Source organism: Giraffa tippelskirchi, chromosome 8 (assembly GCF_054371585.1).
Source record: "Giraffa tippelskirchi isolate mGirTip1 chromosome 8, T2T-mGirTip1v1.2.pri, whole genome shotgun sequence".
Lineage (NCBI taxonomy): Eukaryota > Metazoa > Chordata > Mammalia > Artiodactyla > Giraffidae > Giraffa > Giraffa tippelskirchi.
The window spans coordinates 163,041,218-163,057,197 of NC_137282.1; the positions used below are offsets into that span (position 1 = coordinate 163,041,218).

General features: G+C 50.9%; 1 protein-coding gene across 1 annotated transcript; it reads left to right on the forward strand.

Moving 5' to 3' along the window:
- Nucleotides 1–905: 905 nt before the first annotated feature.
- Nucleotides 906–15,683, forward strand: LOC145518585 (serpin B6-like). Its single transcript, XM_081523355.1, has 7 exons — nt 906–1,000; nt 8,110–8,284; nt 10,000–10,149; nt 12,204–12,321; nt 13,279–13,421; nt 14,823–14,978; nt 15,166–15,683. The coding sequence occupies exons 2-7, from the start codon at nt 8,120–8,122 to the stop codon at nt 15,568–15,570; spliced, it is 1,137 nt and encodes a 378-aa protein (XP_081379481.1). The 5' UTR covers nt 906–1,000; nt 8,110–8,119; the 3' UTR covers nt 15,571–15,683.
- The last annotated feature ends 297 nt before the right edge of the window (nt 15,684–15,980 follow it).

Here is a 15,980-nt window from a genome sequence, read left to right on the forward strand (position 1 = left end):
GCCTGGTGGGCTGCCGTCTATGGGGTCGGACAGAGTCGGACACGACTGAAGCGACTTAGCAGCAGCAGCAGCTTAACTTTGGTCCCCCTTTTTTATTCTTTTTCAGGATTAAGACTTCTTTAATCTTTTTTGATTGACTGGTAAGGATTTTTATGTTATTACAAAGTGATCATGAAAGTCAGCTTATGATTATGTGACAGGTTATCTTCAAATTCAGGGCTCAGGACAAATCAGAAGGATCTTAGTAAATGTACTCAGTGTTTGGACGTTTATTTCACAGTTAATGGCGGAACCAGGTAATAAGCGAGAAAGTGGTTTTTAAACATGAAGGTATTGTCTCACTCTGCTCAGAGAAACATTGTGTAGATTTGTGACCATGTGTTTAGCTCCTGTCTCTCATGTTGTTGTTCAGTCGTGCAGTCGTGACTGACTCTTTGCGACCTCATGGACTGCAGCCCGCCAGGCCTCCCTGTCCATCACCCACTCCCAGAGTCCACCCAAACTCATGTCCATTGAGTCGGTTTTGCCATCCAACCATCGCATCCTCTGTCGTCCCCTTCTCCCACCTTCAATCTTTCCCAGCATCAGTCTTTTCCAATGAGTCAGCTCTTCACTTCAGGTGACTGAAGTATTATAGCTTCAGCTTCACCATCAGTCCTTCCAATGAATATTCAGGATTCCGTTTTATCTCTTGCCTCCTTGTGACCTGATAGAGTTCTATGTACAATAAGCTTCCAACACTTAGAGCTTGGGGTTTTCCAGCTCTGCTACCTAGTGGGGCTTCCAGGGTAGGAATGCTGCTTTTCCTGTCCAGTCCTAACTGCTGCCCCGCCCCCTGTCAGGGCCAGGATCGCCCCGCCCCTTCCGCTCGGCCCCGCCCTCCGTCCCGCCCCGCCCCTCCAGCCGAGGAATTTGGGCCGTGGCGCAGTTTATAGGGTCGCGCAGAGTCGGACACGACTGGGGCGAGTTGGCAGCAGCCGCCTTCCCTGCCCCGCAATTGGTACGTTTGGGGACGGTGGGGCCGTGGCACAGGCCTCCGGGAGGCGAGAGGCAGAAGGCGGGCGCGCCGGGCGGGGTCGCGCGCAGGGCTGGGTTTCCTTTAGGCCCCGGTGGCCGCGGCGGACTTCACGACGCTGTGAGTGTGGATCCTGGACCCCAGCGCCCGCTCGGGGGTCGGTGATATGTGTATGCTTCTTACTGGCCTGTGCACTGAATGGGGAAGAGCTGTCCCTTAATGTAACAGTCCCACTAGATTGTTTATACTTTTCTTTGATATCTGCAATGTCTTTATGATAAACTGCTTAACTTTGGTCCCCCTTTTTAATTCTTTTTTAGGATTAAGACTTCTTTAATCTTTTTATGATTGAGTGGTAAGGATTTTTATGTTATTACAAAGTGATCGTGAAAGTCAGCTTATGATTATGTGACAGGTTATTTTCAAATTCATGGCTCAGGACAAATAAGAAGGATCTTAGTAAATGGTACTCAGTGTTTGGACTTTTATTTCACAGTTAACGGAGGAACCAGTTAATAGGCAAAGAAGTGGCTTTTAAACGTGAAAGTATTGTCTTACTCTGCTCACAAAAATAATTTGTAGATTTGTGACCATGTGTTTAGCTCCTGTCTGTCATGTTGTTTTTCAGTCCCTCAGTCCTGACCGACTCTTTGCGACCCCATGGACTGCCGCCCGCCAGGCCTCCCTGTCCATCACCCACTCCCGGAGTTTATCCATTCTCATGTCCTTTGAATTGGTGATGCCATCCAACCATCTTATGCTCTGTCATCCCCTTCTCCTCCCATCTTCAATCTTTCCCAGCATCAGGGTCTTTTCAAATGAGTCAGTTCTTGGCATCAGGTGGCCAAAATATTGGAGTTTCAGCTTCAGCATCAGTCCTTCCAATGAATATTTAGGACTGATTTCCTTTAGGATGGACTGGTTGGATCTCCTTGCGGTCCAAGGGACTCTCAAGAGTCTTCTCCAACACCACAGTTCAAAAGCATCAATTCTGCAGCTCTCAGATTTCTTTATAGTCCAACTTTCACATCCATACATGACTACTGGGAAAACCATAGCTTTGACTAGACAGATCTTTGTGCGGAAAGTAATGTCTCTGCTTTTTAATATCTGTCTAGGTTGGTCATAACTTTTCTTCCAAAGAGTTACCATGTTTTAATTTCATGGCTGCCGTCACCATCTGCAGTGATTTTGGAGCCCAGAAAAATAAAGTCAGCCACTGTTTCCACTGTTTCCCCATCTATTTGCCATGAAGTGATGGGACTGGATGCCATGATCTTAGTTTTCTGAATGTTAGGGTATAAGCCAACTTTTTCATTCTCCTCTTCACTTTCAGCAAGAAGCTCTATAGTTCTTCACTTTCTGCCATAAGGGTGGTGTCATCTGCACATCTGAGGTTATTGATATTTCTCCCGGCAATCTTGATTCCAGCTTGTGGTTCATCCAGCCCAGCATTTCTCATGATATACTCTGCGTGTAAGTTAAACAAGCAGGGTGACAATATACAGTCTTGACATACTCCTTTCCCTATTTGGAACCAGTCTGTTGTTCCATGTCCAGTTCTAACTGTTGCTTCCTGACCTACATACGGATTTGTCAAGAGGCAGGTCAGGTGGTCTTGGATTCCCATCTCTTTCAGAATTATCCACAGTTTATTGTGATCCACACAGTCAAAGGCTTTGGCATAGTCAATAAAACAGAAATAGATGTTTTCCTGGAACCCTCTTGGTTTTTTGATGATCCAACAGATGCTGGCAACTTGATCTCTGGTTCCTCTGCCTTTTCTAAATCCAGCTTGAACATCTGGGGTCCACTGTTCACATACTGTTGAAGCCTGGCTTGGAGAATTTTGTGACTTACTTTGCTAGCATGTGAGATGAGTGCAATTGTGCAGTAGTTTGAGCATTCTTTGGCATTGCCTATCTTTGGGATTGAAATGAACGCTGACCTTCTCCAGTCGTGTGGTTACTGCTGAGTTTTCCAAATTTGCTGACATATTGAGTGCAGCACTTTCACAGCATCATCTTTTAGGATTTCAAATAGCTCAACTGGAATTGCATCACCCCCACTAGCTTTGTTGGCGGTGATGCTTCCTAAGGCCCACTTGACTTCACATTCCAGGAAGTCTGGCTCTAGGTGAGTGATCATACCATCGTGATTATCTGGGTCATGAAGATCTGTTTTGTAAGTTCTTCTGTGTATTCTTGCCACCTCTTCTTAATATCTTCTGCTTCTGTTAGGTCCATACAATTTCTGTCCTTTATTGTTCCCATCTTCGCATGAAATGTTCCCATGAAAGAAGTGAAAAGTGAAAGTGAAGTTGCTCAGTCATGTCCAATTCTTTGCGACCCCATGGACTGTAGCCTACCAGGCTCCTCAGTCCATGGGATTTTCCAGACATGAATACTGGATTGGGTTGCCATTTCCTTCTCCAGCAGATCTTCCCGACACAGGGATCGAACCCGGGCCTCCCAAATTTTAGGGAGACTTTACTGTGTCGGGATACCAGGGAAGCCCCTTGGTATCTCTAATTGTCTTGAAGAGATCTCTAATCTTTCCCATTCTGTTGTTTTCCTCTATTTCTTTGCACTGATCACTGAGGAAGGCTTTCTTATCTCTCCTTACTATTCTTTGGAACTCTGCATTTAAATGAGTATATCTTTCCTTTTCTCCTTTGCCTTTTGTTTCTCTTCTATTCACAGCTATTTCTAACGCCTTCTCAGAAAGCCATTTTGCCTTTTTGCATTTCTTTTTCTTGCGGATGGTCTTGACCTCTGTCTCTTGTACAATGTCACCCACGAACCTCCGTCCAGATTTCATCAGGCACTCTGTCTATCAGATCGAGTCCCTTGAATCCATTTCTCACTTCCACTGTATAATCGTAACGGATTTTACGTGAGTCGTAACTGAACAGTCTAGTGGTCTCCCTGCGTTCTTCAATTTCAATCTGAATTTGGCGATAAGGAGTTCATGATCTGGGCCACAGTCAGCTCCCAGTCTTGTTTTTGTTGACTGTATAGAGCTTCTCCATCTTTGGATGCAAAGAATATAATCAGTCTGATTTTGGTGTTGACCATCTGGTGATGTCCATGTGTAGAGTCTTCTCTTGTGTTGCTGGAAGACAATATTTTCTATGACCAGTGTGTTCTCTTGGCAAAACTCTGTTAGCCTTTGCCGTGCTTCATACTGAAAGGAGGGGGTTACAGATCCCGTGGGACCACCCAGCCCCTACCCTTCCTGCCGCCAGACCAGGGGGCTCCTCCATTTGCTGGTTCCTTAGCAAAAAAACCAAAACTGCAAACCCCTAGATCACTCACATCCTGCCATGTAAACAATTTCCAACCTTGTTTTGTGTTTTCTCCTTAATATAACGAACATCCCAGAATTGTCAGGCATTTGTGGAAAGCCTGTGTATGAGAGAGATCCAAATATTATAACCACCAACCACAGCAACAAAAACCCCAGGAGAAGAGAGACGATTCAAGGAGCAGAAGACCCCCCAGCAGACTGTGACTGACATTCTCCAGGGAACGGGAGCGGAGGGCAGGACAGCACAGCAGAGGGCACGGAGTCTTTAGCAATCAGGGATAGAATGGCTGAGGGTGGAGAAAAGCAGTAGAAAAATTGGAAGAGAAAGTCAACTGTGTCTTCCAGAAAATGGAGCAAACATCTCGGAGATGGAAAATGCAGGAGAGGGAGGCAGATGAGAGCAGAGGTGTCTGCCCGCAGCGGGCAGCCATGCTTCCCAAGGGCCCTGCAGATGACAGCTTCTGGGCGCGCCAGTAAGAGGTGCAGAAAAGAACAGTCAGTCCACAGGGGTGACAAGGGCCTTGTTCCCAGAGGGGAAGGGGAAGTTTCTTGAGTTGCCCGGTTAAAGAAGGCAGGGGTTAGTCCCTGATGGAGTCTGACTCCTTGCGAGCCCATGGACTTTACCTTGTCATGGACAGAGAATTCTCCAGGCAAGAATAGTTGAGTGCATTGTCTTGTCCTTCTCCAAGGGATCTTCCTGACTCAGGGATAGAACCCAGGTTTCCCACCTTGCAGGCAGATTGTTTACCAACTGAACAACTAGGGAAGTCCATGAGTCTATTTTGTCTTTGTTATATCTTCTTATACGTTTCCTAAAGGTGGTAATGCTCTTTCCTGATAGCTCAGTTGGTAAAGAATCTGCCTGCAATGCAGGAGATCTGGGTTCGATCCCTGGGTTGGGAAGATCCACTAGAGAAGGGAAAGGCTACCCACTCCAGTATTCTGGCTTGGACAGTTCCATGGACTGTATAGTCTATGGGGTCAAAAGTGTTGGACACAACTGAGTGACTTTCACTTTCGTGAATACCTTTGTGCTTGACTAAGTACAGGTGCACAAATACATTTCATAGCAATTGGACTGTTTTGTGCACTTTGAAATGTATTTGAGGCTTCCCAGATGGCTCAGTGGTAGAGAATCCACCTGCCAATGCAGGAAACTCAGGTTCGATCTCTGGGTCCAGAAGATCCCCTGGAGAGGGCGTAGCAATCAGCTCCAGTATTCCTGCTTGAAGAATCCCATGGACAGAGGAGCCTGGCGGGCTGTAGTGCACAGTGTCATAAAAGAGTCGGACACGGCTTAGTGCTTAAACAGCAACAGCAATTCTTAATTACACTGGAAATACAGGGGTACCACTTTATAGCATCATTTCCATAGTGTAAGAAGAAAATCCTATCTTACTTCGTCATTGGAAATGAATGGTTTTCGAACTTTTAAAGACTGTTTTAAAAAGGATGTGTTTAGTTTACTCTCCACCCATCTCTCTCTCCTTTTTGGGGTGAGGGCGCTGCCATAGTGACGGAGGGGGGACTGCAGAGTCATGACCTGGTGCTCAGCTCTCACTCTGATGCTTGGAGCCCAGCAGAACTAAGCTGCTTTTTAAATCAGCTCTTTCTGGAGCCCATTTGTCTCCACTCTTTTCCCAGCTTTAGGACCATCACCTTGATTCTGCGGCTCTGCAGCTCAGCCCTGACAGTTTGCTAATTATGCTCATTTGTGTAGTTTCTGATCACTTTCCTTTGCCTTGTTCCTGAGTTGAATCTGCAGGGCCTGAACTGTCAGAGCAATTCACACCAGCCCTGGGCACCAGGACCCTCCCGAGCTCCTGCCTGGGGAGCCGGGTGCTGCCTCTGCTGTTCTGTCCTCAGTGCCCTGGGGAGTGCAGGAGCGGCGCTTCCTGTTTGATTTCGGGACCTGTATCAGTGTGGGCTGTTCGCTTACCTCATGATGATGTATTTTCTGCCCTCAGAGTATCGGGAATAAACCTCTGGGCCTCACTGCTACATTCTTTCCTTTTCAGTTTAGCGATTTTACAGGAAGTGGGTATGTGCTCGCCGTTAATGACCATCAGCATCTGTTATCAGTGGAGAAAAACTATTTCAGGACTGGCTGTGGCCTTTAAAGATAAATGAACTTCTGCTGTTTTCTGTGTTAGTGTTAAGGTATTGGATATTAAGGCCTGCCCTGGTGGCTCAGTGGAAAGAATCCTTCTGCAATGCAGGAGCCTCGGGTTCAATCCCTGGGTTGGAAAGATCCCCTGGAGAAGGACATGCCAACCCACTCCAGTATTCTCGCCTAGAAAATCCATGGGCAGAGGGGCCAGCTAGGCTGTAGTCCATGGAGTCACAAAAGAGTCGAACATGACTTAGGTACTAACCAGCGAATTGGATATTAAAGATGGAAGAGAATGTGTGTGGGGGGAGTGTTTCCTCTCCTCTACGTTCTTCCTGGCTGGTCTAGTAATTAAATTGACCTAAGACAAATCAATAGCAGAAAACCAACCCCACTGAATTTTGTGGGAATCTCGAAGATACAAGGCTCAAGAAGTGACAAGGCAGGCGCTTTGTGTGTGTGAAGATTGGACAGAACAAGGGGGTTTGGCTTCGGGAAGCAAGTTCCTGAAGTAGCAGGCTTGCTGGTTCTTGTACAGCCTTTTTGGCCTTGCGTTCCCCTCTATGGCCGTCAAGATGTGTCTCTCCCTCCTGGTGCAGGGAGAGTATTTCCACGTGGAGATTTATTCTCCTCTTTCAGGGGAACAGAAGAAGGGCAGAGTATGCTGTCTGCACCAACTCTTTCTCAAGTATCTTGAATTCAGAGCAATCAATGTGCTAAAGTGGAGTGTGTGGGGTGAGCTGCCCTGCACCCCGTCAGGAGCACAGATTACCTGGTGCGTCCCCGTCCTCCTGCGGGGAGCAGAAATCAGGGAGCTGACGCAGGGCCGGGAGCTGGCCTGCCAGCCTGCACTCGCTGCGGCTTCTGGCCTTTTCCTCGGGCTGAGCTGCTCTGTCTCCCCCCGGTCGGTATCTAGGACTGAAGCTGCTTTCTGTTGAGGAGCTGGGGATCTCTCAGGTGTCGTCCCTTCCCGCCACGCACAGAAGGGCCCTGAAGCCTCACGCACCTCGCCCATCCCCACAGTGTCCTGTTCTGGACCAAATGCCCTCCGAGACCGGGCCCTGGAGGTGGACGTGGGCGCGTCCCAAGGCCCTTATCCCGAGCGGGGTGAGCAGGGCCTGGGCCTGGGGCAGCAGGGGCTGGACACGGGGTCCTGGGTTCGGGCTCAGGCACAGGCGGAGGTCCCAGAAGAGGAGACCTGGGCGTCAGCGGGGCTTGTCTTTGAGGCTTTCATGCTTCTTTGTAGGTGATTTCACTTGTCTTTTATCTCAAGGCTTCAGGTCATTCTAACTGGGGTCTTTCTCTTTACAAATGTTCAACTTGTGTAACTGTGTGTTTGCATGGATCGTTTTGAATGATTCTTGTTATAAAATCATACCTATAGGCCCCAAACACACCGAACAATCTAGAAATGGGAACAAAAGCCAACAGCTCCTTCCCGGCCCTCCCAGGCCGTGGCCCAGCACCCTCTCTGTATCAGCGCCGTCTCTCAGCCGCGTTCACTTGTCAGAAGCCCACAGAGGGGTCTGAGCCCCCCGAGGAATCCGAGTTTTGTGTGTGTACCTGTTTTCCTGTCAAAGCAGAGCGTCAGTGCTAACAACAGTTAAGAGCAGAGTGAGACCATGGACCTGGGGCCTGAATTTACATGACACTGATTATAAATCCATCCTTTCAGGCTCGCCACCATGGATGCGCTGTCAGAAGCAAACGGCACCTTTGCCTTGACCCTTCTGAAAAAGCTGGGTGAAGACAACTCGAAAAATGTGTTTATCTCGCCTCTAAGCATCTCCTCTGCCCTGGCCATGGTCCTCGTGGGGGCCAAGGGCAACACCGCAGCCCAGATGTCCCAGGTATGTTCAGGAATCCGGTTCTGGGCGGCGGCAGATGCTGTTCCTTTGGCCTGTGAGCTGGTGTCTGCGATCCGCCTCCCAAAGGCCTTGCTAGACAGACAGGCCTTCTCCCCTGTCTGCCCCATCCCTGGGCCTCCCGTGCCGTGTCTCTCTGGTGGGTGGCCTGGGGCTCCTGACAGCACAGCATTTGGCTTCCAGCAGGACAGGCTTGAATGAGCAAGCGTTCACTGAGCCTCTGCTCGGGCCCGCTGCCCAAGGGCCTGCTGGCCGAGGCCCGTCTTGCCGAGACTCCCAGAGCCAGCCCCAGGCGGGCTGCACAGTGTGTGGACTTCAGCTCCTAGGCCACAGTGGCGGCGGGAGTCTAACCTCTGGGCCCCTGGGGGTCAAGCTCTACGGTAGCTGGGGGGCCCTTACCCCTCCAAGGGCCTGGGGTCGAGAGGGTGAGCCTGGGCCTTGAGTTTAACCTTTGCCCTAAGGCCATCACTTTCAGGGTCCTCTGCCAGTGGGAGAGGGTAGGAGTGAGAAACATTTGCCGTCTCCACCCAGCAAGTGTTAGAATGCAAATACGCAGGTGCTCATGCTCCGTCGTGTTCGACTCTTTGCGACCCGGTGGGCTGTAGCCCTCCAGGCTCCTCTGTCCACGGGATTCTCCAGGCAAGAATGCTAGAGTGGGTTGCCATGTCCTCCAGGGATCTTCCCGACCCAGGGATCGAACCCGCGAGTCTTGAGTCTCCTGCACTGGCAGGTGGATCCTTGATCCCTGCGCCATCCGGGAGATGCACGTGTTCCCTTTAAGTTCTGCCTGAAAAGGGAGCAGTCCCCTCTTGAGCTCTTCACCATCTCCCCTCCCGCTCTCCCGGGCTCTGAAAGGGCCGCCTTCTCTCTGGACATCTCCTGTGCAGGTTCCGATTCCGGGGGGATGGCCAGCCTTCCCACCTGCAGGGGCATCTCTCCAGGGTTCCCGCCCGAGCTCCTCTCCAGCAGTGGTGTCCCCCATCCTTCCATCCTCCGCTGGCCGCTGGGTACAAAGCCCGTGCGAGGCTTTAGCTTCATGTTACAGCAGAACTGGGCCTGGCCGGCTGTCTGGACCTTCTCTCTGTGGCTCCCGAACAAACTGCCCACGACCGGATAGGGCTGGGACGGTGCCTGAGACGCCGGTCTGGCCGCTCGGTGCCCTCTGGGCTCCTGTGGTCCAGGAGCACCTCGCTCCCCAGTCCCCGCGAGGCCCTCTCCCCTGTGTGTCAGCTCTCCGGCATTGTCAGGAGGCCCCAGCAGGATGGCGGGTTGGTGCTGCCCCTGGAGGCTGGGGCAAGACAGCGAACGTGGAGTTGCCGGCCTTTACGAAGATCCGGGCCCGGAAGAGCTGCTTCTCCTGTGTCCCACTGGTCGGAGCCCGTCCAAAGGCCAGTCCAGACCTGAAGATGTGGCCTGTTTGTGCAGAGACAGGAGGCCTGTCCGCCGGCCCCGTCTGCAGGCAGACCGTGAGACAGGGCACTGGGCGAGCCAAGGGGCATTTGTGTCCCGCCGTCGCTGTCGGCCCCCCTGCGGGAGGCAGGCTGGGGGCTTCCCAGAGGCATTGTGCCTTTATTTGGGTGCGTCTTGTTTTCAGCTGCAGTGAGGATCAGTGCGGTTCTTAGGATGGCTTCAGTGTTGTGTCCATTTCCTGTAGTCAGCGCGTACTGCAGTTGTGGGTTTTTATCTGTTTTTGGTTTCAGACACTTTCTCTAAGCAAGAGCAGTGGTGGAGGTGAAGATGTCCACCAGGGTTTCCAGAACCTTCTCAGCGAAGTTAACAGGGCCGGCACACAGTACTTGCTCAGAACCGCCAACGGGCTTTTTGGAGAGAAGACTTTCGATTTCCTCTCGGTAAGTCATACTCCCGTTTTCCCGAGGCAGATAGAGGCCAAGGTCGTGTGGAGGCGGCAGCTGGGCCTTGTGGTGCAGCAGAGGCCTTGGGGGCTGAGACCACACGGTGGGCGGGGTGTGGGACCCCAGTCACGGCCTCACGCGCTTCCTGGAACCCTTCGGTCATTGCCTGTCAGAGGAGCCCTGTAACAGCATTGTTCACATGTTCGTGAAGCTTCGATGAGATGATTGTCAGAGAACAAACAGGGATCATCCCACAGATGCCGATGAGCTGGCCAAAACAGAGAAGGGATCAAATAGAATATTTCTGATGTTGTTTTCACACGTGGGAAGTTTTTTGTGCATTGTGAGACTTGTTCAGTTTTTGTATACGTGCAAATATTTTCATTATCTTATTCCTATGTAGAATCTTTTTTAAAGTTTTTGTCTCTTTTACTCTGGTTCTGCTTAATTACAGTTGTTTCATTATTTGTAAAATTTTTTCATAAACAGCTCAAGTAATCCTTATTATATAAATATGTTCTTATTATATAATAATATAATTCTTAGTCTTATTATATAACTGTGAAGACAAAGCCAGAGTCCTCCCAAAGTGTCTTCCACGCCCTGTCCCCGCACCCCCGGTATAAGGGCTTGTCCCCTGTACATAGAGTAAGTCTTACTCTTGGGCTTTATGTCGTTTTTTTTTTTAATGTGTTCTTTGCATGTTTAGGATAGCAGTTTTATTCTGTTATATAATTTTTTTCATTATTTTTCACACTGGTTTGAGACTTTAAATTAGCTGATTTAAATCAGGTGTTGTAAAGTGAATGTAGTCAGCATGAAGTCAAATATTTGTAATGTTTATATAGTACGGTGTGAATTTTTTTGACAACCTGGTTTACTTGTTTTAATGAGTCTTAGCTACATGCTAGTTTATTGGCATCTTTGTATAATCCTTAGATATACAGAAAAGGATAATTTCCAATAAACACAAAGAATTGGCTAATTTTCTTTAACTTCCTTTCTTTTCTGGTGGATCTTTGAAGAAAAGCATTGATATTTGAAACGTTCTTTTGATATGGAATATAAAACCAAAAGATGAGAAATGTTTCTCAGTTTTTTCATAGTGATTGAGTGTTCCAGGACTCCAATACAATCACAATGTATAATTAGATATTCCTTTAGTTTGTTTTTTGACTGGTCATTACTTACTAAATAGTAATTTCAGAAGCAGGCACTTGTTTTCAGATGTGTTTCAAAGCTGTTGAAATCACCAAGGGTATGATGAGGTATCGACGTGTAGGTGACCACTTTGCTTCCAGACTGTTTTCTTAGACTGAGAGACTGACATTCTTCTCAAAAGCCCCGATTAAGAAGTGGAGCAGTAGGTTGGCAGAGCCTGCATGATGTGACGGTTCTATGAAATGACGCACCTGGACCACGAGATACAGGGTCCACGGTGTGCTGAGAACTCACCCACATGACATCGGACAGAGCCACGTTCTCCTGGTCCTCAGAGCACCTCTGAGACATAGCTACTGCTGCGTCCTTGCTTCCAGGGGGCAAGGAAGCCAGAGAGATGCAGCAACCTTTCCAGGTTCTCACAGGAGAGAAGCCGGAACTTGTGCTGGCGGCAGTGTTGCCACATTGCCTCTCCTGAATGGTTGTGTTGTTGCTGTTTAGTCGCTAAGTTGTGTCTGACTCTTTGCACCCCCTTGGACTGTAGCCCACCAGGCTCCTCTGTCCATGGGATTGTCCAGGCAAGAACACTGGAGTGGGTTGCCATTTCCTTCTCTAGGGGATCTTCCCCTCGCAGAGATCAAACCCTCGTCTCCAACGTTGGCAGGAGGATTGTTTACCACTGTGCCTCCTGGGAAGCCTGTGATTTTACTCAGTTATTCTATGTAGCTGAAAACTGAGAAACCGGATTGAAGGTTAATTCCGCACATTCGCGTGTAGATTACACAAGTACCGTCAATTGATGAGTGTTGAGGTTTGGCTCGGTGAAGAACTAGGCTGTTGGTGTTGTCTCTTTCTGTAGCCATGTGATTCTGTCACTCCGTCTCTCCTAGTCTTTCAGAGATGCCTGCCGCATATTCTACCAAGCAGAGATGGAAGAGCTGGACTTCGTTTGCGCTACGGAGGAGTCCAGGAAGCACATAAACACCTGGGTGGACGAAAAGACAGGAGGTGAGGACATGTCACTACTTCTGTTTGCACAGTATTTGAATCAGGCTTATTATCCATCGGTTCCTTCCCAAGACCATGAAATGTAAACAGGAATGGCTTTTTCTCGAAATAACTGTAAACTTTCAAAATCCACTTCTGAAATATCATCAGTAATCAATTTCTCTAGCTTTTCCCCCTCCTCATCAATATTTGGTACACCTCTTCCAGAACAATCACACTTTGATTTTGTGCTGTTGCAGTTAATGTTATACAGTCTGCCTTTTGACAAAGGGTGGAAGGAAAACTCTGGATGCGGGGCTCCACCTCCCTGCCTGTCCAGCAGAGCTGATGATGTGCAGGTCGCTGAGCATCTCTGCAGGACACTCGGTCAAGCCCTGGTCCACCTGCATTTCTTAGTTTACGTGCTCTCCGCACTGGCTTCGACCTCTCCCCTTCAGCACAATCCCCTCACGTTGTAGAGCGAACATTCCTTTTTCTCCCACTGTGAATTATTCTGCCCCTATTATTTGTTCATTTTATGTGTTTTATGCAACTCATGGTATTTTTCTGACCAGAGATTTTAAAGTTTTTGTGGCGGATTTTGCTTTGGGGACCAGGCTCCTTGTATGGGTTTCCCTGGTGGCTCAGACGGTAAAGAATCCACCTGCCAATGCAGGAGAGGTGGGTCGGATCCTTGGGTCAGCAAGATCCCCCGGAGAAGGAAATGGTAACTTGTCCAGTATTCTTGCCTAGGGAATCCTGTGGACGAACGGAACCTGGTGGGCTACAGTGCATGGGGTCACAAAGAGTCGGACACAACTTAACATGTAAACAGACAACTCCCGGTACATGGTTGGGGGACAGTGAACCTCTGGTCTGTGCACTGACTCCTCACGGGGACAGACCAGGAAATATTGTGCCCAGCACCTCCACCAGGAAACCCTGTTAGGTAACTGGTTCTTTACATCTTCTTTGCAGGTAAAATTAGAGACTTGCTCTCTGCAGGTTCAGTTGACCCCATGACACATCTGGTTCTCGTGAATGCCATCTACTTCAAAGGAACCTGGGATAAAGAGTTTATCAAAGGGCACACCACGGAAAGGCCATTCAAAGTCAGCAAGGTGAACAAGAATGTTTCATAATAGTGAAGGAGGTTCTTGGAAACAGTCACTGGGGTCCCCTTGGTTTACAGCGCGTGCGAGGAGGCTGACCTCAAGGAACGCGTGCATCTTGAAGCCTTTGCCGCCCAGATGTGGATCCGGACAAACCCTGGCCTCCTGTCCCCAGCTCCTCCTCTGCTGTATCATCAGGGGTGGTCCCTGCCGCCGGGTTTTCCGACTGTATCACACATCCCTCGGGGCAGCTTGCAGGCCTCTGGGCCTCCTAGAACCTTTGAGATCCAGTTCAAACTCCAGACTGTGGCTATGAAGCTCCATGGCCCTGGATCCTACCATCTGTCCCCATCCTGTCAGTACCTACCTGCACAGACTCCTTCCTCTGCAGGGGCGTCCAGAAGCCTCCCTAGCGGTGCCCCCAGCCCGGGTTCCTGGTTTCTGTGTCCCTCCTCTGAGCTCTCACAGAGCCTGTGGCCCCTCACAGTGGCTCTGCTCTCCCAGAGCCCCTCAGGCCTGCGTGCAGGACCAGTGAGGTCAGTAGGAAGTTTTCCTGATGACTGTGGCTGGGCTGAGAGTGGTGGCGTAGGACGCACAAGTCAGATTTTGTATTTTTCTAAATAATTGTATCCATTTATTTTCGGCTGTGCCGGGTCTTCTGGCCGCACAGCCTTTCTTGCATCTGCCATGGCGGACATCCTCTTGGCTCAGTGCTCAGGCCTCTCCTGCTGGTGCTTCTCTTGGTCCCGAACTCAGGCTTCAGGCCCATGACCTTCAGGAGCTACAGCTCCCAGGCTCTCAGCCCAGGCTCAGTAGTTACGGTGCGTGGGCTTAGTAGCCCCTTGGCTGTGGGGTCTTCCCAGATCAGGGATGGAGCCTGTGTTTCCCGCATTGGTAGGCGGTTTATTTATGCCTGGGCCAAAAGGGAAGGCCTGTTGTCTTTAAAAGTAGAGCCACCATGGTTTGTTGATGGGTCAGATGTGGGCTGGGGAGGATATGGGCCCAGGACACTCCAGGGTCTGACTGCGGGATGAGTGGTGTCGCCACGAGCAGAGATGAGAAAGTATAGCTGGAGCAGGTGTGGAGGGGAGCGCGAGCAGCCAGTGTGCGAGCCGTCGAGGCGTCTCCTTTGTGTCCAGACGCAGACGTCAGGTAGGCAGCAGCCGGGGGAGAGGTCCTGCCGGAATGTCCGTGTGGAGACCTCCTGGGTCAGCAGGAGAAAAGCAGCCTGAGGCCTGAGCCCTGGGAACCCGGGGTGGGAGCTGACGCCGTGAGGACGAGCTGACCACGCGGAGCTGGGGTGGGTCTGGAAGAGAGGACAGTTTGTGGGCACGGTGGACAGCTCTGATGATTCGGCCAGCGTGTCCACAGGTCTCGTTTCAACTTACCGTTTATCCATTTCCTTTGTAGACTGTGCAGAAACCTGTGCAAATGATGTTTAAGAAGTCCACCTTGAAAATGACCTACATTGGAGAAATAAGGACCCAGATTCTGGTGCTTCCCTACGTCGGCAACGAGCTGAACATGGTCATCCTGCTGCCCGGTGAAAGCACTGACCTGAACACGGTAACCGGGCAGTCGTGGCCCCGGGGCCCGGGGTCTCATCCGGGTCCCTGCAGGGCCCTGGGCTCCGGGAACTCATCTGCAGGCGGCAGGCCAGCCCGGGCCCGCAGGGTGCAGAGTGTGGGTCACAGCGGACGGTCCCCGGGGCGGCGCTGCTTCAGACCTTGAGATCTTGTACCTTCTCCTCCAGGTGGAGAAGGCCCTGGCGTATGAGAAATTCGTCGCGTGGACGAAGCCAGACCTGATGGACGAGGAGGAGGTGGAGGTGTTCCTGCCCCGGTTCACGCTGGAGGAGAGTTACGACATGGAGGGCGTCCTCCGAGACCTGGGCATGACCGATGCCTTCGAGGCGGCCCGGGCTGACTTCTCCGGGATGTCGTCCCTGCGAGGCCTGCACCTGTCCAAGGTCGTGCACAAGTCCTTCGTGGAGGTCAACGAGGAGGGCACGGAGGCTGCGGCCGCCACAGAGGCCAGGATGAGGCGGAAATGCCTGATGATTGTGCCCCAGTTCTGTGCCGACCGCCCCTTCCTCTTCTTCATCCAGCACAGCAAGACCGGGGCCATCCTGTTCTGCGGCCGCTTCTGCTCGCCGTGACGCGGTGGTGGATGCCCCCCGGTGCTCCTCACCCCTCTCCCCGACCCCCGTGACGAGCCTGAACCCTAAGTGACCTTGGCGAAGGTCCACAAATAAAGGGCTGATGCAGACCACCTGTGTGTGTGTGTTTGTGTGCCTGTGTGTTCACGAGTCCCTTGCTTTCTTGGAGCTGCAGCTGCCATTGGAGGCGGGCGCTCGGTGGTCACGCCGGCGGGGCGCACTGGCTGGTCTGTGGTCCCCTGGTCTCTGGGTCCTCCCTCCGCCCGCCCCGTCCAGGCCCTCAGGGAGAGCGCTGTCTGCTCCGAGCCTGGAAGGATGAGCAGGGAGGGCTTCCCTGTCTCCTCTGCTCAGTGGCCCTGCTCCTGAGAACAGAGCGAAGCAGAGGCTACAGCAGCCGCGGGGAGGGGGAG